Source organism: Actinia tenebrosa, unplaced genomic scaffold (assembly GCF_029948245.1).
Source record: "Actinia tenebrosa isolate PJP-AT-01 unplaced genomic scaffold, QUT_ActTen_1.0 PGA_scaffold13__45_contigs__length_12533684, whole genome shotgun sequence".
Classification (NCBI taxonomy): domain Eukaryota; kingdom Metazoa; phylum Cnidaria; class Anthozoa; order Actiniaria; family Actiniidae; genus Actinia; species Actinia tenebrosa.
Window position 1 is genome coordinate 6,645,398 of NW_028292573.1, and position 21,772 is coordinate 6,667,169.

General features: G+C 37.5%; 1 protein-coding gene across 2 annotated transcripts; it reads left to right on the forward strand.

Moving 5' to 3' along the window:
• Positions 1 to 2,293: 2,293 nt before the first annotated feature.
• On the forward strand, positions 2,294 to 18,226 carry LOC148911693 (condensin-2 complex subunit H2-like). 2 transcript variants are annotated; one of them, XM_089028629.1, is made up of 22 exons: positions 2,294 to 2,509; positions 2,722 to 2,823; positions 3,349 to 3,404; positions 3,705 to 3,777; positions 5,092 to 5,166; positions 6,308 to 6,384; positions 6,813 to 6,852; positions 7,526 to 7,655; positions 8,144 to 8,188; positions 9,207 to 9,337; positions 9,467 to 9,547; positions 10,408 to 10,477; positions 10,998 to 11,129; positions 12,089 to 12,145; positions 12,836 to 12,906; positions 13,283 to 13,376; positions 13,800 to 13,889; positions 14,918 to 14,982; positions 15,572 to 15,734; positions 16,107 to 16,147; positions 16,336 to 16,380; positions 17,184 to 18,226. In XM_089028629.1, the coding sequence occupies exons 1-22, from the start codon at positions 2,375 to 2,377 to the stop codon at positions 17,316 to 17,318; spliced, it is 1,908 nt and encodes a 635-aa protein (XP_088884755.1). In that variant the 5' UTR covers positions 2,294 to 2,374; the 3' UTR covers positions 17,319 to 18,226. The 2 variants fall into 2 exon arrangements, with proteins under 2 accessions (XP_088884755.1, XP_088884757.1); XM_089028631.1 differs by having other exon boundaries at positions 13,803 to 13,889.
• Positions 18,227 to 21,772: the final 3,546 nt, after the last annotated feature.

Genomic DNA, 21,772 nt, shown 5'->3' on the forward strand with positions numbered 1-21,772 from the left:
CAAGTTTTAAAAACTTTCTGAATACCAATACAGCCTTTCTTCAATAGTTTTTGGTGCTCACTGCTTGAATACGAAAAGAATTCTCTCTTAAACTATAGGGATAATTTGGCTTTTCTCCATTACTCTTGAAGAGTAATTGAGACAATTCACTGGCAAAAACTCGATAATTCAGACCGATCAAAATCTGTGCTGTTCCTCGTATTTCATTATAACATGTACTCGTACCTTTGTATTCAGTCATTTGAAATTGGTTTTTTTGTTTTGTTTGAGTTCTCAACAAGGACTTATTAATTTAAAAAATGAGATACAATATCGAAAGTCTATGTAGTCGAAAGAAAAAGTTATTTTAAGTGTAAAAACAAATTATCAAAAGTTAAAACATTGAATACAGTTCAACTCCGGGTAAAGAACACTAGCGTTTTTTTAAAAAAAAGCTTAAACACAAAACATATATAAGCAACAAAAGACTACAAGTGAAGAAGTTATGGCCGAAATTATTGTAAAAACGAATTTATAGCTGAGAAAATTAAAGTTCATTCAAATTTTTCAATAAAGACTTGTATGAACGATTCTCCTTGAACGCGAGCTGTTCGCTTTTGTTTTATACAATCTTCGAGAGAATCTGAGTTCTCCGGCTCAAGCAACTTCACAGACAGAAGCTACTTTGGCAATTATCCCTGGCATGTTTTATCTCAATGATAACGATAATTTAAAGACTCTGGCATAATATTCTTGAAGTTTTAACGTGAATTTACCTCATTGACACTCACACAGCTGAGTCTTTTGCCTTGTTCGTCTGTTGTTGTTGTTGTTGTTTTTTTCGGCCTGAAAAGTCTTTTCATTCCCAAGTCCCTAAAGGTCCTATTTAACTCAATTTTCTATTCTTCCTTCTGATAATTTCTTCTGGCAGAAACTTTTCATTTAGTATTCATATGAAGCTGATAAAGGCAGTCACCGGCTAGATGTGGATACTCGCAGTCCAGGTGATTGAGAGAGACTAGGGAGAGTATTGTCACGACAAATATCTGAAGGTTGAACTTCCGGTACCCTGGTCCCAGAGGGCGAGGGAGATCCGACGAATTCGCGGTCTCGCTGCTTCGCATCTCATGACTTCCCGCTTCGTGGCTCAAAATATACGTGGAGAAAAATCGTCGAGCCTCTGGGACCAGGGTGAGCTTCCGGGAAATCCGATTCGGAAATTCAAGAGTGATCACAGGTAGCCCAAGCTTGGTTTCTGTGCTGTCATGTTATAAGGAAATGTATAGGGATTCTTCAAAAATTTCAATAACGTCATTGAAACGTGTAATATAGCCTCGAACTTTTACTCGATCATTGAGAAATAGCACCTTTTTCGCTCTGTGTGGTTATTTTTTGAGTTTATCCCGTTTTAAGGAAGGAAGGAAGGAAGGAAGGAAGGAAGGAAGAAGGAAGGAAGGAAGGAGGAAGGAAGATGGAGCATACAAAAGAAGAAAAAGCCCTCCCGAAAGAACCAGCAGCAAAGCTCCCTCCCCCCCTCCCTCCCCCTTCCGTTCCTTCCCTTCTCCCTTCCCTCCCTCCTCCCTCCTCCTCCCTCCCTCCTCCCGCCCTCCCTCCCTCCCTCCCCCTCCCTCCCCCCAACTAAAGAACCCTCTACCAACACAAACCAAACAACAAACAAAGAAAAAATCGATTCTACTTTGCCATACCCCCGAGACATCCGCAGAGCTGAGGCGTCGTATGGACTTCGGACCTGACGGCGATTAAATCCTTCTGCCCTTGGGTGTACGAATTACGCAAGAAAATGTTCTAGCCGAAGCATCAGGGGAGAGACCAGCCGGCCCCCAGACCATATCGGCTAATCCCTTGCATCTCTGCCACGCACGGAATCGGTTGATAGTACAATGTTCAAAAGTCTAGTCTATTCGGTGCATTGTTTTCGCGGCTATTGTTATGCTGATTTACCTGGAACCGTGGTCCAGTGGAAAAAACTTGGGCTTCCAACTGAGTCAAGCCCGTCTGAGGGAGGTTAGTACTTGGATGGGTGGCCCAAATATCATGTAAGCTTTTCCTTTTCCTTTTTCGACTTGAAAATAATAGAATATTAACAAAAAATGTCTAGTTTCTTTACAAAGATAGACTCTCTTGATTCGATTAGGATATTTCATTTTTTTGTTTGTTTCCATATTCGTTGTAATCTTTCCAAACACTGTCGTCTCGTCGATATATCCCATAATCCACCACGCACCCGTAAAAAGATGGTCAGCGGAAGGGGCATGAGTGACATGCGTAATGACTAACAAAAAAGGCGGGAAGATCGAACGAGAAAAACAACTAACATCAACAAAGAATGTCTTTAAAAAAGCTTTAAAAAAAGCCATAAAAAAGCCCCATCAACATGCCTACACAGACTATTAACAGCCTAGGGAACGACATGTTGTCGAAATACAATTTTTTACTTCAGCCAATTAGAGATTTAACGAAAAATTGGGACATTGATGTGGCAGCTCAACTTGAAGAATATTTGAATGAGGTAAGAAGATACGACGAAAAAAATATTTTATTTTTGCTTTGATCGCCACAAAAACACCTTGATCTCTGTCTAATCAAAGTACATATACTAAATCGGCCTTTGGATTCTTAAGCTGCTTTATTTGCTGCTCAGAAATTAGTGTAAACTTTGCTTAGATGCCAGACGTTATTTGAGAGAAAGTTTGACCGGTTTTTGTGTTATTTTTTGGACAGATCGAAAAGATTCAAATATCCTTCGATGGAGGTAAAACTACGATGAATTTTGCTGAAGCGGCACTTTTAATTCAAGGATCAGCTTGTATTTACAGCAAAAAGGTAGCGAATCATGAAGACATAGGTTGTTGTGATGATGATGATTCCCGGCGTAGGCAGTCGATGATCGATAGCTATCGATGCCATTCGATGAAAATCGATACTGGATAATCGATTAGCATCGTAAATCGATGACCAGTTGATGCCACGAACATCTGTGACCTTCTATCTAATCTAATAACAAAATATTACATTGATCGATGATCGATCAATGATGATATTCATCAATTGGCATTCTGTCTTGTGACCTATCGATTTGTCATCGATTGTCCAATATTCATCGATATCAATCAACTAATTTGACTAATTATAATGATTGCTATCGAGTCATCGATTGGGTTTTCGATGATTGATTTCATCGATTGCCTACGCCAGGGATGATTGTGGTGATGATGAAGATGATGATTTTGGAATTTGTGCAACTAACTGTGTACACTATAATTTTGACAATGCTTGCACATCTTGGAAATTGTCTATTAGCATGTACATTACAGTATGGCTATAATGCATATTGTTTATTTTATACAGGTTGAATATCTATATACGTTAGTCTACCAAACTTTGGACTTAATTGCCAGTAAAAAGTAAGTGTTAGACCAAATAATTTATTAAAATGCAATGGACTTACTATACTTTTAAACTAGGTCAAATATCATACAGTGCCAAGCTTGCCATCTAGCACATTTTCCCATACGAATCCTTATAAAATATTCAAGTTTGTATTTAATGCCATTTGTTCTGTGTTACATGTTATAAGCAGAAACGTTGCCCTCTCACTGATATGGAGGTACTCTATTCATTCCCCCACCTCTCCTTTGATACTCCAAATATGTTACATATATGTACAAGATATCTTGAACTTTTAACTTGATCCATTATTATAGGCGACTTCAGCAAGCCGTATCGGTAGAGGATAGGGGTCCAGATAATGATGTAACTTTGGGTGGAGAAGAAGAGGTACTTGAAAGATTAGAGTCAGTCTATTCTTGATATGATGTTATAGTGGTAGTCTTTAGGCTTTCATGTTCCGTATAGATTTTATTAAACTCATTAATAATTCATGTGGAAAACACAACAGAAATCATGACCGTGAAGAGTTCTGTAAATCAGATACAGAATCCTGTTCATTTGCATAAACTTTAAGATGGATTTTCTTGGCCAGATTCACTTTTATTTGAAAATTTTAGCGAAACACAAAGGAACTAACCTAGATGTTTGTAATCTACAGTATTCGTGTCAGTGTTGTATCCAATATACAAACTCTCGGCTATGCCTTGAGTTTGTATATCGGATACAACACGGCCATTCATACTGTATATATTACATACATTATACATTATAATGTTATACTATTATTATATCCATTCCCTAGAAAAATTGTATGGATTTTTCAGAGAAAATCCCTCAACGACATGAGAAACCCATAACCATCTTTACTCTTAGAAATGTTTACAACTAAGTACCATGTTGTACCAGAATTACAACCTAAGCTGAAGATGATTCTGAAGGGATTTTATATCAGAATTGCAAAACTCTTAATGGTCAATTACTATGATTCATCTTTTCTCCATGAATTAGATTATTCATGGCTTAAATAATATTGCTAAGTTCCAGGGCTTGAAATAACAGCCTGCCAATGGTCAAATAACAGACCAAATTTCAGGTTTAGCAGGAGAAAATATTGATGCACTGCCATATGAATAATAAAATGGCATGCAAAATTTACTGGAATGACCTCCTTTTATCATGCACCTTTATCTTCTACGGCAGGCTACACTAGCTCTATTTAAGTCTGAATTAGAGACCTACCTAAAATAGGTAGTATGAGGATCTTATAATATTGAATTTTTTTTTTTTGTATTATTTATCATTATTTTGTGATTTGCAGATATTTATATTTTAGCTTTATGCAAAACTAATTATTCGGGGCTTTTTTTATTTTATATATTTTTAGTGTTTTTTATATTTATATGTAGCTAATTTGTTTTATAGTTGATGTGATATCTTACCGATTTTATCAACTCCATAAAATGTAGATGTATTTTCTTAGATTTATAGAATCAAACTCTTGACTAAAGGGTAAGAGGCTGCTAATTTGATGGATATATTATGATGGCTTGCTATCCTTCACTTCATAGTCCCTCAAATTGGATGCAAATGAGCCAAATCGAAAAGCTTTATGGCCGTAAGAAACCAGTGTTAGCAGCACACACTACTATTGCTTGCAAGTTGTTTTCTTCTTAACAAATTTTTTTCTGGTTGTTTTTTCAGTTTTTATCTTTAGACGATATTCAAGAATCTAAAAACATCGATTTAAAAGATGACGACTACAACATCAAGAATGAGGTAATAGTCTCCTTCACGGTTCCCTGCGCCATCTTCAAAGGTAGCCATGCCTTTGCATCGTAGCGAGACGAACAGTGAGCTTGCAATGATAGAGACCTGTGAATGTCCAAGGTGTTAAAAAATGTCTCTATCATTGCAAGCTCACCGTTTGTCTCACTTCGATGCAAAGGCATGGCTACCTTTCAAGATGGCGCAGGGAACCGTGAAGGGGACTATTCATCAATTTCACCATCATCAACTTTTTAAAATATTAGTACCACCTCTAATTTTCTAAATTTATATTTTACGACCACCACTCCCTTTGAGGGGCTCTTCCACGAGGTTCCCTCCACATGCACTAGAACTATATTCTATGTTGACATACAGTGCTCATCTCACATTTATATGTTTTTACGGAGGGATAGAAAAGGGGAAAACCAGGAATGTGCCAAGGGAGAGAGCAAGACAGCAAACAAACTCAACTCACAACTGGCTCCGCTGTTGTAAATTGCATTCAGTGTTCAAGTTGCAAAAAGTTTTAGGATTGCATTATAGATATGAACGCTAGAAGATTACAATGTTTGGACACTGTCCGATGTCATTATCTAGTAAAGTGATGGAAGAATGATTTAACATTAAATACAAAAAAAGCAACAATTTTTTATACAATAAAATAAAACAAAATAAAACAAAAAAAATCAACAAAAAACGTTTTTTTTAGTGTTTTTGTTAGTTCGCATTTAGTTCTTCTACTACATTAAATTGATTATTCTGCACTCTTTATTGTGTCTTTTTCTTGTGTATGATTACAAAAAGGATATGGTTAAGTGGTAATTGAACTTCGTGTCATGCAATTTTGGTCTGAAATCAAACTTGCGATTTTGTTATCATGCTTTTGATTTCAGACCAAATTGCACTCCACTCAGTTCAATTACCATTATGAAACAGTCTAGTTAACAGTAAATGTTTTACGGATCAGTAGATCACGTAAATAACTTGGTCTTAATAGAGTCACATTGGGTGTTGAGTGACGGCGATTTTTCTTTTATGAGCATCATCTCATATTAAAATTTTACCATTTTTAGAAAGACTCTAATTATGTTATTTTAGCCAATTATTATTTTCAACTTGCTCATTACTAAATGTCTTGTTGATGTTTCAGGCATCTCAAATCATTCCAAGAACACCTCTAGCTTTAATTCCCCTGGGGGAGAGGGACAGGCAAGATATGTTACTTAGGTAGGATACATTATTGCAAAATAACTGTTAGTACTCTTGCGTTCTGATAGGTTGGGAGTGCATGCTTTATGAGAGCACACAGCACGCGCGAGCATTTTCATTCCTATCCAAAATAACAATTAATCCTAACGTTTATTTTGGAGGAATTTTATATGGGACTCTTGTCCCGTTGTTCTTTCATCAACTAGTGTTTTCCTTAATTTGTCCTTAAATAAGTACTGTAGTTGTAAAGCTATAATAATAATAATAAAAAACTTGCTACATTTTGTGCTTTTCCTAACACTGCTCTCGTGTTTTGCCAACCCCAGCATGCTTTATAACTGCACATAGCATGCGCATGCATTTTCCATTTCTTCAGTAGTATACTTAGTCACATCTTACCTAGATTTGACGCAAGGGAGTAATAATGTTTTTTATTGAATTCTTAGTGACACAGGTGAAGTGCTGGGTAGTAGAAACGACTTCAAGGTTAGTAATCTGTACTATATAGTGCAGTTTTTGTATGACTGGTAAAAATTCACATCACGAACACGGTCGTGACACAGCAAGGGATACGCCAGACAAACCACAATGCATGAGAATTTACTCTCCATCCAATCAAATACCTGGGACACGGCATAAACCAAGCCATGCCAAGATCATGGCACTTTTAGACCAATCATATTGCATGTGAAAAAAATCAGCCAATTAAAATTCTAGAAAGTATCACAGTCACGGCATGTCATGCTTACGGCACTGAGCTTTTCGCAGTCATACGAAAACTGCTCTACCAGCAAGAACAGTGCCAATGGTTATAATAGTATATGAGAATAGGCCAAAGAAAAAAATAAGTGTTTCCTGTTGTGCGACCAACCCTAATTTTCTTGCCAATTTTTGCCACAGGGTTCCCAGTAAGCTCATTTCTAATGTTTGTCAGTAAAGCAAAATCCGACCTACTGACCCCAATTATTTTTTCTCATGCAACAGGAAACACTTTAATTTTTTTGTTTGGCCATATATGTAAACTATAAATTTTACCTTGGGTGTAATTTACCGAATAGAGCTGATCCCTGCAGTATACCAAGGAACTAGTGCAACTGTGAATTGAAAGATAATAGGTGATAATAGTGTTGATAATTTTTGTTTACTGTGTTCTCAACAGATGAATACATGCACAGTTCACTCTTCTGGTGCGTTGTTACTTGATCTTGGCAATCTAACATTGGCTGACAGCTCATTCAGAAGACTTCCTACATCAACACCGCAACCTACATGTGGTATACTACAACAAGGTATATAAAGGATATTACATAGCTGGTCAGAGAAATAGAGGATATTGCATTGTCGGGCGGAGATTTTATCTTTGAATGTCGAGGTGATATCTTCAAGTGAGCACAGCGAAAAAGTAAGACATTCTTAACACGAGAAGACAAAATCTGTATCTCCAAGCAGCCAATTAATATTTTGTTTAATGTATAATTTTTTATAATAACTTACAAATTTCTCACATGCTGATTGGTTATTCAGAAAAAATTCTGAATTTTGAACGGGATTTGAACCCGTGCCCTGGCGATCCTGGTGCCATGCTCTAACCACTGAGCTACCAACTCTCATGAGATTTCATGGAATCATTAATGATTATATATTAATGTGATATAATGAAAGTGGTGTAGTGCTAGTCTACTCTCCTCTCATCTCTTTAGTAACTGGACTTTGCATCAGAAGGCAGCAGAATTTTTTTTAAATTAATTTTTTATTTTTGATTCGTTTCCCATAAAAGGGACCTGCGAGAATCAACAGGATCACCAACCATTAGAAGAACCAGGTATCTGGATCATATTATCATTATTATTATTATTATTATTATTATTATTATTATTAGGTGCAGTATTAACAGAAGTAGCATTAGCAGCAGTAGCATCACTAGAAGTAGATGTAGTGCATACCTTGAAAAAGTTAACTAACGAAATCGTACAAATTTGTGCAAAGTTTTGTAGGCCTATGGTCTACCGAGGTCTACTGATCGAACTTAATAGTTTGTGCAATTTCTCACCAAGTTCCAAGATATATAGTATGCACTAGCATTAATAGAAGTAGCAGCAGTAGTAGTAGCAATAACAGTAGCATAGTAGTAATAACACTGTAATAGACCCTTTTCGAATTCCAAATTACCGCTGTGTTTCTTGATTACAGACTCATTTGTACAGGCTTAGCCTCGAATCAGTGTCTAATTACTTGCAAATACCAATGGTAAAGTAAAGAATGCACAACTTCAACAATACAAGCACTTTGAAACTTGACAGACCTTGACTGGAACACATGAATATTCTTCACGAAATTTGAAGGCTTAGCCTGAGCAAATGAGTCTGTAATCAAGAAATACAGTAGTAATTTGGGACTTGAAAAGGGTCCATGGGGAAAAAGGTGTTGTGGTTTTCCTGCCCTCATGGGAAAAGCTAATAAATAAATAATGAATAACAGCATTAACAGTAGTAGTAGTACTGTAGCAGCAGCAGAAGGATGCAGGTACATGTCCAAACAGTACATTGCTTCTAATGATGTAGGCCCTGTCTCCCAACCCTTCCTAACCTACAGTAAATGGGGGACATGTTGAACTATTCGTGTAAGAGTAGGGGATTGTCTCCCGGTTCAACAGCCTATCCCAATTTGGAGGCATAACACTAATGTACTAATAAATCACTCATGATTGCAAGCTGCACGGCTGCTAATAGTGCCTTAATATGCAGCCCGTAAAGTCCTCCACTGCAATGTCAAGCGCATTGAGACATGTGATAATGCACTATATGAGAACCCCATTATTAATGAAGTTTTCTATTTCAAAGCAACAGATAATCAGTTTCCTGTTCCTGATACAAACATGTATAATGATGGTGATGATGGCTATGATGATGGTGATGCTGGCGGCGGTGCTGAGGAAATGTATCAACAAGATGTGTGCGAAGCAATCGATCAGGTAACTATTTAACAATCTTTTTTTTTTTGTATCCTGACATCAAATATATTTTGAAATATTTTTTTGTTTTAAATTTTTTTATTTTTTTCCCATTTTTAACAGAATTAATCTCTTTTGTTGGTGTTTTAGGGAGAACAGGAACCATCAAGAATGGAACTTAGAAGAAGAGACAAACAACAGCAGCAACAATATCAACCACAGAAACTGCAGGTTTGTTATGCTTCATATTACGAGTGTTTTTAATGTCAAATTGGCAATTGACTTAAATTTAAAAAAAGTCCTTTATTCACGAGGGTAGCACTTAATAGCCAGTGGCTAACAAACCTGTGGCCCTCATTCCATGATCGATTTAGAAGTTGATTTTTGCGGAGGGAGGAAAACCGGCGAAGCATAGGAGAGAACCAACAAACAACTCTACTCACATACTACACAGGAGAGAACCAACAAACAACTCTACTCACATACTACACAGGAGAGAACCAACAAACAACTCTACTCACATACTACACAGGAGAGAACCAACAAACAACTCTACTCACATACTACACAGGAGAGAACCAACAAACAACTCTACTCACATACTACACAGGAGAGAACCAACAAACGACTCTACTCATATACAACACCAAACCCGGTGGGACTCGAACTTGCTCATACCACTATGCCACCCGTGCTTCCCAAATATAGAAAAATATATAAGAATAGAGTGGATGCAATTAAACCGTGAAATAAAATCAAACTAAATACTAACTAATAGTATCTATTTAGTGACTAATAGTTGCTATTACTCAACCAGAACATTTATCAAATGAAAGACACAAATGGTCTCTTGTGTGTTTGTCTTTTTTTTCATGATGCATCATTTGACTCCCACTACTAAAATGCTTTGCGAATTTTCTTACTTATTCAAATTCTTATTTGCTCATGAGAATATTAAGACAATTGGTTCTAATTCACTGTACACTAGAAAGTGTTCAAGGGAGTCTGCTAGTAGAGGCCACTGACGCCATCATGCAAACGTCCTTTTATGATTGTAAAGGATATTTTTAACAAGAAGTGTTATCATTTAGGTTCAGGATTCATGGGAGCTGCTAGATCCTCACAACCCTGGAAAACATGATGAAAAACCATTTAGAAAGGGTAAGAAACTGGTGCAACTAAAAGGAATTGCTGCTCATGTGCTATTAACCATACAGTATTCTACTGCTTGGTATCAATCAGTTGAATGTATCTCATGAATCTCATTACCAGCCTACAATGACAGGCAAACACTACACGTCATGTGCTATCAACCAGAGAGTATTCTATTGCTTGGTATCAATCAGTTGAATGTATCTCATGAATCTCATTACCAGCCTACAATGACATGCAAACACTGCACGTCATGTGCTATCGACCAGAGTATTCTACTGCTTGGTATCAATCAGCTGAATGAATCTCATGAATCTCATTACCAGCCTACAATGACATGCAAACACTGCCCGTCATGTGCTATCAAGCAGAGAGTATTCTATAGCTTGGTATCAATCAGCTGAATGAATCTCATGAATCTTATTGCCAGCCTACAATGACAGGCAAACACTGCCCGTCATATGCCATCAACCAGAGAGTATTCTACTGCTTGGTATCAATCAGCTGAATCAGTCTCATCCTGTTTTAGGGAGGCCGTTCAAGCTTCCTGCATCATTAATGGAAATGAGCAAAAAAGATAACAAGAAGAAAAGAAAAAGAAATGAAACGACAGAAAAGAAGCCAGTTCTGATACCGCTACAAGAGTTTTGTACAATGGCTTGTAAGTATGGCAGTCATTGTGATAATTCTATCGGCAAAAATACTCCAGAATATCCCAGTTATGAATTCTCTGTTGCTCATGGTTAGCTTCAGTTTTATAGAATATTCATGTGTTCCAGTGAAGGTCCATGGAATTTCATGCAAAATCATTCAAAAATATTTTATGCTGCAGGAGCGCACAAAAAGAAAGCTTTTTAAAAAGGTTAATCGTTACAATTTTTTTTACAAGTCTCTTTTCGCATTTTTGTTCTTTTTTGCTGTGTGTGCATAAAAGTGGGTTGATCGCTGGATTAGACACCGCTCAATGTACTAGGTCTAAGCCCCATTAAGCATTTAGGGGGCTTTTATTTATTAGTGCATGTGGGCGGGGCGATGGGGGGGAGTTGCCAAAATTAAAAGTATAGGGGGTTACGTTATTTTGAGAAAGTGGTTGGGGGCGGGGAGTCATTACGTATTGAGGAGCGTTGAGAACTAATGCAAGGTGATGAAGGGGGGGTTATGTCTAAGATCTAAAATCTACAGAGCTTTCACAGTGTGGGACAATCACAACAGAGCTAGGCTCCAAACTAAGTGAAAGCCCAAAGATCGAATTAGAATTTAGAAGTTGATTTTTGAGGAGGGAGGAAAACCGGAGCAACCAGAGAAAAACCCTCGAAGCACAGGAGAGAACCAACAAACAACTCTACTCACATACGACATCCAGATCGGCAGGACATGAACTTAGGCCATATTGGTGAGAGGCAGCGCATTAGCAGCGCATGCCACCAGTGTTTCCCATGAATCACAGCGTTGTCTCTACCATGGAGGGGGGAGGGGGTTGGGTTATGTTTGTAAAGCTTTCCATGTGATTTTGCCCCCCGCCCCTGTGCTAATAGATTAAAACTCCCTTGTGTTAAACCTTACCTGCTAGTAACATTTAACCAGACCTAGGATTGTTATTTTATTTATTATTATTTACAGTTCATTCACATGCCTCTAAATTTCCAAAAAATCCTCTCAAGGCTCCAGTCTATAAAGGTAAAATAAGCCCTATTTAAATATTCTATTTTTTTAATGTTTAATTAATAATGAAGAAATAGAAAACGTGCGCGCTGTGTGCTGTTATAAAGCAAGCGGGGGTTGGCAGAACACAAGAGAAGTGTTAGTAGAAGCACGACACATACAATAAGTATAGGAAATCGCACGATCTCGAGTACAATTTGGAAATTAATAGACACGAGTAATGTTTTGAAAGTTCTTGTAATTGCACGAGCCTTTAGGTGAGTGCAATTAAAGAACTTTCAAAACATTACGAGTGTCTATTAATTCCAAATTGTACGAGAAGATCATGCGATTTTTTGTTTATAGTTCACTCAACAAAATTTCAGTAAAAACTGCGAAGCGACGCCGTTCATCTTTGTCTATTTGGCAGCTGATTTTCAGTCCATCGTGCAACTGAAATGCATAAAAAACATTAGTTCTTACGGCTTTAAAATTTTATTTATATGTTTTTTAAGTACAAAATGATAGAAAATAATTGTTTTGACATTGTTTTGGCTGTGTTGCCATAGCGACTTAATTTGGTACTCCTACGGAGTACAATTAGCGCTATAATTGTACTCCTCTCGACCAATCAGAGTCGAGTAATTTTGTTGAGTGTACTATTATAGATAAGAATGACGCAGCGGAAAGTATTAATTGTTATTATTATTTGTGTTGTGGTTGCAGAGTTTGAGTATCTTTACTGGGTTGAGTTCAGAAGACGACAGGAACTGGAAAAGAAACAAAAGAAAATGCTTGTAGGTTAACACACTACTACATTTAATATTCTATGTGTACAACACTTGTTGATGGTGATGATGATGGTGGTAATGGTGATGATGACGTTGGTGATGGTGATAATGATAAGGATGATGGTGATGGTGATGATGGCAATATCGATGTCGATGATGATAATGATGGTGATGGTGATGATAGTGGTAATGATCATGGTGATGGTGATGGTGATGATGATGGTGATGATGATAGTGGTAATGATGATGGTGATGATGATGGTGATGATGATGGTGATGATGATAGTGGTAATGATCATGGTGATAATGTTGATGATGGTTATGATGATGACATTGATGGTGGCTGATGTGTTACATATATTACAAATAAATTGATTTTTAGGCAGAATATTTGACTCAAGAACAAATAGAGGACTTGGACGCTGTTGTACCAGAAAATAATGAGATTGAACAACAAGAAGATGGCCCTGTGTATGGTATGTACCATGATATACCACAGTGTTTATCACATCCATCCACCCATTAAACCATCCATCCATCCATTCATTCGTCCATCTACCCATCCATTCACCCATCCATCCATCCTTCCCATCCATCCATTAATCCACCCATCCATCCACCCACCCACTCATCCATCCACCCATCCATCCACCCATCCATCCATCCCATCATCCACCCACCCATCCATCCATCCCATCATCCACCCATCCATCCATTCATCCACCCATCCATCCACCCACCCATCCATCCCATCCATCCACCCACCCATCCATCCTATCCATTCATCCACCCATCCATCCACCCACCCATCCATCCATCCATCCATCCACCCATCCACTCGTCCATCCATCTGTCTATCCAAGTTTGTTTATTTATTTATTAGATATTATTATCATCAGTAGGTCCAGAGGGCAATGATGACTATGGTGATGATGATGACAATTTTAGTGTCCCTGAAAACAACATGCCTGATAATGATCAACTAATGGGTAGGTTTACATGTTATTTTAGTAGACCTCCTTAAAGTAACTTGAGTGTACATGTAATCTTTCCCATATTCAGGGCTCGAAATAGAATTTTTTAAAGCCTGCCATAGTAAAGTAGCACAGTAAAAGGAGGTCATTCAATTAAAATTTTGCATGCCATTTTATCATTCATTTGGCAGTGCATCGTTATTTTTGCCTGCCAAACCTGAAATTTGGCCTGTCATTTGGCCATTGGCAGGCCGCTATTTTGACACCCTGCATTTTAGATATTCAGATGTGTCATTTTACGTATCATTTCTTTGTTTAATGGTTGCACATGAGTAGACACATGAATATGGATACGACTCGAACGAATCTTATTCTCAAGACCACATGTCATTCCCTAGAGTATCATTTCTTTGTTTAACAGTTGCACATGAGAAGACACATGAATATGGATACAACTCAAACAAAGAATCTTATTCTCAAGACCATGTGTCATTCCCTAGAGTATCATTTCTTTGTTTAACGGTTGCACATGAGAAGACACATGATACGGATACAACTCAAACAAAGGATCTTATTCTCAAGACCATGTGTCATTCCCTAGAGTATTTGACGGTTGCACATGAGAAGACACATGAATATGGATACAACTCCAACAAAGAATCTTATTCTCAAGACCACGTGTCATTCCCTAGAGTATCATTTCTTTGTTTAACGGTTGCACATGAGAAGACACATGAATATGGATACAACTCAAACAAAGAATCTTATTCTCAAGACCATGTGTCATTCCCTAGAGTATCATTTCTTTGTTTAACGGTTGCACATGAGAAGACACATGAATATGGATACAACTCAAACAAAGAATCTTATTCTCAAGAGCAAGAATGACACATGGTCTGATATGGAAAGGTCTGGTCTGACATTTCCCTATACTAGATATCTGTCAGTGTGTGAATAATTACCTGTAAGCAATTTAGTACACTCAAGCTACGTAGTTCTATAGTTGTTTATTGTTAATCCTAATTATGTTGTACTTTCATCAGCTCCAGAAGAGCCTCAAGAAGAACTGTTAGTTTCAGGCTATGAAGACCTTGTGCGTAGATATGTGGTATGTAGTAGATGTTTGTGATCTAGTGTAATATGATTCTCAATGTATTTGAGGGAATGATATTGCTAATGAGTCCTGGTCTTGGCGATCATGATAAAGCTGCAGAATAAGCTGTCCTACTTTTGACTTCCTTTTTTTTGTAATGTCATCATGGTGATGATTAATAGCAATGATGGTTATGATGATAAAGATGATAATGATGGTGATGGTGATGATGATGGTGGTGGTGATGATGGTGATGATGATAGTGGTGGTGATGATGATGATGGTGATGATGGTGATGATGATGATGGTGATGATAATGATGGTGGTGATGATAGTGGTGGTGATGATGATGATGGTGATGATGATGATGGTGATGATGATAGTGGTGGTGATGATGGTGATGATGATAGTGGTGGTGATGATGGTGATGATGATGGTGATGGTGATGATGATGATAGTGATGATGATGATGGTGGTGATGTTGATGATAATGATGGTGGTGATGATAATGATGATGGTGATGATAATGATGATGGTGATGATAATGATGATGGTGATGATAATGATATTAACTGATTGCTCCCCATCACTATTCCCTCATCAGGAAGGTTATCTCTTAGAAGCACAACACTACGCCAAGGAAACAGATCTGAGCCGCAGAGTCAAGGAATGGGAGAACAGAATCCTACCAACACTTGAGTTAGAGGATACACATCGCCCATTTGATATACACCAATATGGTTCAGAGGTCTTGGGGAAGTTCCAAGGTAAGTCAAAGCTTGTGTGGGGTTTGTGGTTTTCAAACTCTCTGTTTTCAGAGGCAAACACACACACACACACACACACACACACACATACACACACACACACACACACACACACACATACACACACACACACAAACACACACACACACAAACACACACATACACACACACACACAAACACACACACACATACACACACACACACACAAACACACACACACACACACCCCAAACGTTTTTCAAAGTCACATTTAAAAGAGTGGTGTAAGAATTAGTGCACTGACCTTTCACCTAATAATAATAATCATAATCATAATAAATAATCATAATGGGATTAACAGTGGATTCCACACCTTTATTTGTTTTGTCCAGAAAAAGAAGTGATGCCATTTGCTGAAATGATGAAAAATAAGGTAAATATTTATCTATTAGTGCTGGAAATAATGGTGGGTGGAAAGGAATCTTACTTGAACTGGTATTTCAGGCGTCCATATCTCTACCGTTAATGAGTATTATCATAATCACCATCACTCATCATCTTCATCATCATCATTATCACTATTTATCATCAGTGCTAAGATATTCTTTAAAAATCTTCCAGGAACCATTTGAGATATGTCGCTACTTCCTGGCAACGCTACAGCTGGTATGTATGAGGGCACTGCTGTTTTATGATAACCTAATTGTCTACGCTGTGGATATGTAATCACGTTAGTAGCATAAATAGGAAATTATGTCAATACACAGAGCACTGGTTTGAATGATTGGTGGTTAGATATATCTATATTCATCATTATTACAGTCATCACCATCAGCATCACATGATCATCACCAGTATCATCATCATAAGTCATCATTACCATCAGCATCACCAATCATCATCATCAGTCATCATCATCATCATCACCATCATCATCATCATCATCAGTCATCATCATCACCATCATCATCACCAATCATCATCATCAGTCAGCATCATCATCACCAATCATCATCATCAGTCATCATCACCACCATCATCATCATCAGTCATCATCACCACCATCACCAATCATCATCATCAGTCATCATCACCATCATCATCACCATCACCAATCATCATCAGTCATCATCATCATCATCATCATCAGTCATCATCATCATCACCAATCATCATCATCAGTCATCATCATCATCACCATCACCAATCATCATCATCAGTCATCATCACCATCATCATCACCATCACCAATCATCATCATCAGTCATCATCATCATCACCATCACCAATCATCATCATCAGTCATCATCACCATCACCAATCATCATCATCAGTCATCATCATCATCACCATCATCATCATCACCAGTATCATCATAATAAGTCATCATCACCAAAATTAGCATCATGAGTATATAATATCAAGATTTCACTTAATCAGCTCAGTGTGACTGAATATTCTTTCCTTAGGCCAACAATTACAATGTTGAAGTCAGCTCAGAGGATGCAACGAAGAGAGTAGACACAATGAAGCTAAAGCTACTCCATAAAACACCAGCGCACGATGCAATCCAATCCTACAGGGCTCCATCCATCATGACATAAAATAGTCCAAACCAACCCATTCCAGTCAACTAAATTTAAGTCGGATTTCTCTTTCTCTTACCTTAGGGCTTAAAATAACTGCTGGCCAATCACTGGTCATAATGACGACCACATTATATATACCTCAATCATACCTGGTATCTCCCTGACCCTTACTGGTCAAAATGACCGGCAAGTGTTAAGTGTGCACCTTCGAGCGCATTATACAATGAGCCCTTGGTTCGGGAGATTTAGGCAACCACTCCCCGTGCTATCGAAATAAAATAAACTACCTTCAACTTTTCGATTGGAAAAGTTCCAATACTCCTTTTTACAGTTCCATTCAGTGACCACGAATAATAGTTCCTAGCCAAGGCTGGAGTTTCCACGCATAGCAAAACTACAGTTTATCATGCACGGTAACTCCAGCCTTGGCTAGGAACTATTATTCGTGGTCACTGAATGGAACTATAAAATGGAGTATTCTGGTGGAAAAATTGTCAAAAGAATGATGGTTATTTTTGGCCCTGGACCAATACTACACTTTCATCACGTTATTGACTGTCATTAATATTTATAATTTCACTTATGTTCATAATTACGTGAGCAACACAACCAAATATTTGGCTTCTATCTATAAAGAAATACTAAGAGGTTGGGTTTTTAACTTGTAGTTATTAAACTAAACCTAGGGCTTGGTTGTACGAAGCGTGAATAGTGCTATCCGATGGATAAATCCTTATCCAGTGGATAAGTCTTTGCTGTTATCCAATAAGTTTCGTGTTTAGTGTGGCAAAGGGTAAAATTGAGGTTTTGTTGAACATTTTTATATCGGAAAAAAAGAGTTTGCTGTCAACTTTCTCTTTTACTCTGACGAAGGACTAGTGTTCGAAACATCAGTAAGTTTTTTCATCTTTTCACAGTGTATAATTTACCCTTTTATCATTACTAGAGTACAAACACTAAAAGTGTGCAACACTTTGCACTATTAAGTAGTAAATAGTGCTAATTAAACAATAGAAAACAATAGGATTAGCATAATTTAGCAGTATTTAGTGGTATTTATGTTACACACTAACTTATACTGTTTGTACTCTATCAACTTTTTCATTTAGATTTTAGTAGAACTGTAAACTTTCACAAAGATTGTCCATAATGCAAAGAATTATGAAGTTTCATCCACATCCATGGTCCAAGGAATATAAATTTTTGAACCTTACAACTTTTACAAAGAATTGTATACTGGCAGTTATAAATAATTTTATTTTTAAAAAAATATTAAAAATCATATCTTTAATAGTTTATGTGTAATCTTCATGAAACTTTGCAGGTTTACTAATATCTGTTTGACAACTTCGAATATCAACTCCTTTTTCAGATGAAAAAAATTTCACTACGGTGTGATGTAATATGAAAATCCCAAAGGCTCAATTCGTACGACCTAAGTTTAAAAAAAAACAAATGCAATTATGAGAATAGACAATGATCTGATTTAGAAAATGCATGCTTTAACATTGATAAATGGTAGAGAAAGAAAGAAAGAAAATGATGAATGAATAAAGCAAACAATATAACCGTGAAACTTTAGTAATACTAAATAGCACAATTTCATGCAATTCCATTGTTTTCTATTGTTTAACTAGCACTATTATGTACTATTTAGTAATTAGTGTTTCACGGATTAATTGTTTGTACTCTACTTCAGTTTTGAGTTCTCTGATGTTCATGGTTAGCCACGATATTGTGTAGAATATTCATGTGTTCCATTGAAGGTCTGTGGAATTTAAAAGCACTTGTATTTTTGAAGTCTTTACTGTTGGTATTTGTGAACGTAACTAATAAGGCTAACTCTAAGTAAATGAGTCTAATCAAGGAAACAAAATCTTACTAATTGAAAAATGGTCAATTGGGTTTTAATTTTTAGTGTATTCTCATCTATTATCATGTATTTATATTCTCTCTTGTACAAATAAAAAGAAATAGTATTTTAAATGTCTTGTCTACTGGGCTCACACTTTAGTGTAGTTAAAAACATTGATTTTTATGTGTGAATCTGATTTTATTTAAATGATACTGAAGTTAAAAAAGGACTGAAGAAAGGGAAAAATAAAATATTAGTCTATATTATAAATTTATTAATTTTACGAGAATTCCCAGAAAGAAATATGGTAAATTAAAACAAAAAACCAAAACTTGCTTTTTAAAATTATGTAGAATAGCTTTTTTTTTCTTAATGATTATTGGCAGTAAGATATTTTGGTTCATGTGTTTGTTAAAGATACATTTTGATAATATTCAAATTATGCAAGATGAAATACCAACTTGTAAAAGTTTATCAATAATTCTATACAAAGCTATTCAGGTAATAATAATAATAATAATAATAATTACAATTTATAAAGCGCTTATCCAGGGCTGCGCTAGGCACTGTGAAAGATGCAATACAAAATAATACAAAAATGATGATTACGATAATTAGAAAAATAATAAAGGTCACACATTAAAAGTTAATTTAAACAAATAAGTTTTAGCAGCAGTAAGGGGGACTCGCGAATCGCCGGCATTGCCAAAAATCACAAATCGAAAAACACCGGGGGGGGGGTGGGGTTTTTGGAGCAGTGACGAGGCCCTACAGGGGGTCTTGCGCGATCGGGTGGCAGCGCGAAAAGTCCCTTACTGCTGCTCTGTTGGGTACTGCAAACGGAGGTTAAGATATTTGTCGGATATACGATGCATGAATGTAAAAAGTTCGCCAATGACTTCTGTGTGATTTGTCTAAGACCTAAAGTTATCGTACCTAAGCCAGAACCCTTTTGGTGTTGTGGTAAAAAAATGCAAATAGAAGACGACACGTCAGCGCAGTGTTACGAATGTGGTAAGAATATTCGTAATGCCGTACCAAATGCTACCAAAGAGCAATATTACGCCAATGGAGGTCGTACGAAAACGCCATATAAGAGATTAAAATACTTCCGAGACTGGATGAGTCATATCCAAGGTTTACATCCGATATAGTTAGACACGCAGAAAATCATAGACCACTTAGAAGAGCCAACCCCACAAAGTCTACGAAAGACATTGAAAAAATTAAAGCTAGGGAAATATTACAAAGCTATTCCCTATCTTTTGTCTGAAATTACCGGTAGGCGTATTCCTCATGTCCCAGATATGCAAAGGGCCGAGTGGTTATTCTGTCGGCTGGATAAGGATATTCCTTATTACCCCGACGTAATTTACGAAATATTTTACAAAATAGACCCCAACCACCCCCTATTAGAATGGATTCCGAGAAGATGAAATGTGCAGTCGAAATCCCCCTACGTTCTTTTCAAAGCAGATGTCTACTGAGCGAGTTTTCTTTGGAGCTCCTCTTTTGCCTCCTGGTAGATCTTTTTGCGAGATTCCTCGGAAAGATCTTTCACGATGGTTTTTTTATTGCCCGACTTTAATTCGCCGTATTTCTTTTCCTCCGCGAGGATCAAAGAAAACTCCGTGTCGTCTATGCGGCGGTCCCGCAGAGCCTTGGAGACCAAGTCGGCGATGGTGTTAGCCTTTGCTCTTGCTAGGGCTATATGAGCGTCGTGCTTGGATATCTTACCGGACAATTGCTTTATAATGCCTGTCGTAACAGCGGAAACAATGCCGCAGACAGCTCCAACGCTTGCCAAAGGAATGCCAATGACTATTCCAGGCCCGGTAAGCGAAGTAGCAACGCCAGTGCCTGTTAACGCCACGGACATGGAGCCGGAAGTTATCGCGATTTTATGTAGTATGCTTCGGGCTCTGGCGTACTTTTTCCTGACCTCTTCGTAGTGTTTCGCTTGCCCTTCCAAGTAAGCTAGTATTAAGTTCGCTTTATTCAGACGAAAGTTCTCGGCGTTTAATTCGTTAGGTTCCTCCTTAGGTAAATCAGGATAAAGTGGAGGTGCTGATGGTATAACATCCATTATATACTATGTACGACGCTTTTGGAAATAACATAGAGGAGCAGCCACATCACAACAACATGGATTATGCCAACTGGAGAGCCTTTAGGAAGATATTTCCGCATGCAGACCCTAGTATGTTCGAAAGAAGATCCGATGGGATTTACTTTAACGGCTCCAGAATGTACAGCAATGCAGACTGGGAACATTCGAAGCTGGAGCAAGTAGGTAATCAGGTGCAGCGATTGACGATTGTACGCCCCGTTCATGAAGAAAGGCCACCAAAACCCAAGCCTACACCGGTGCATCAGGAAGCTCCACCTAATTTTCCAAGGAATCTATTAATGACCAAGGAAGATTATCCATTTTACGACGCTGAAGGTGGTGTAAACGACTTTGAAACGATGGTAACGTTCCTGAAGATTTCAGTGGGTAAGCAATCATTTGACATAGTAGTAAGGAATATCTATGGGGATACGATGTTAAAGCATACGTCGGGTAAAGAGGCCAGGGAATGGTTAGCAGGACCCAATATGCGATATTGGCCGC

What these genes read in the sequence shown, in the direction of transcription:
- LOC148911693 (XM_089028629.1), top strand. Translation starts at nt 2,375, where the DNA reads ATGCCTACACAGACTATTAACAGCCTAGGGAACGACATGTTGTCGAAA. An exon ending in GTAGTAGAAACGACTTCAAG is followed by an intron (nt 6,853 to 7,525) that starts GTTAGTAATCTG and finishes TGTTCTCAACAG; the next exon opens with ATGAATACATGCACAGTTCA. An exon ending in TGAAAAACCATTTAGAAAGG is followed by an intron (nt 10,478 to 10,997) that starts GTAAGAAACTGG and finishes ATCCTGTTTTAG; the next exon opens with GGAGGCCGTTCAAGCTTCCT.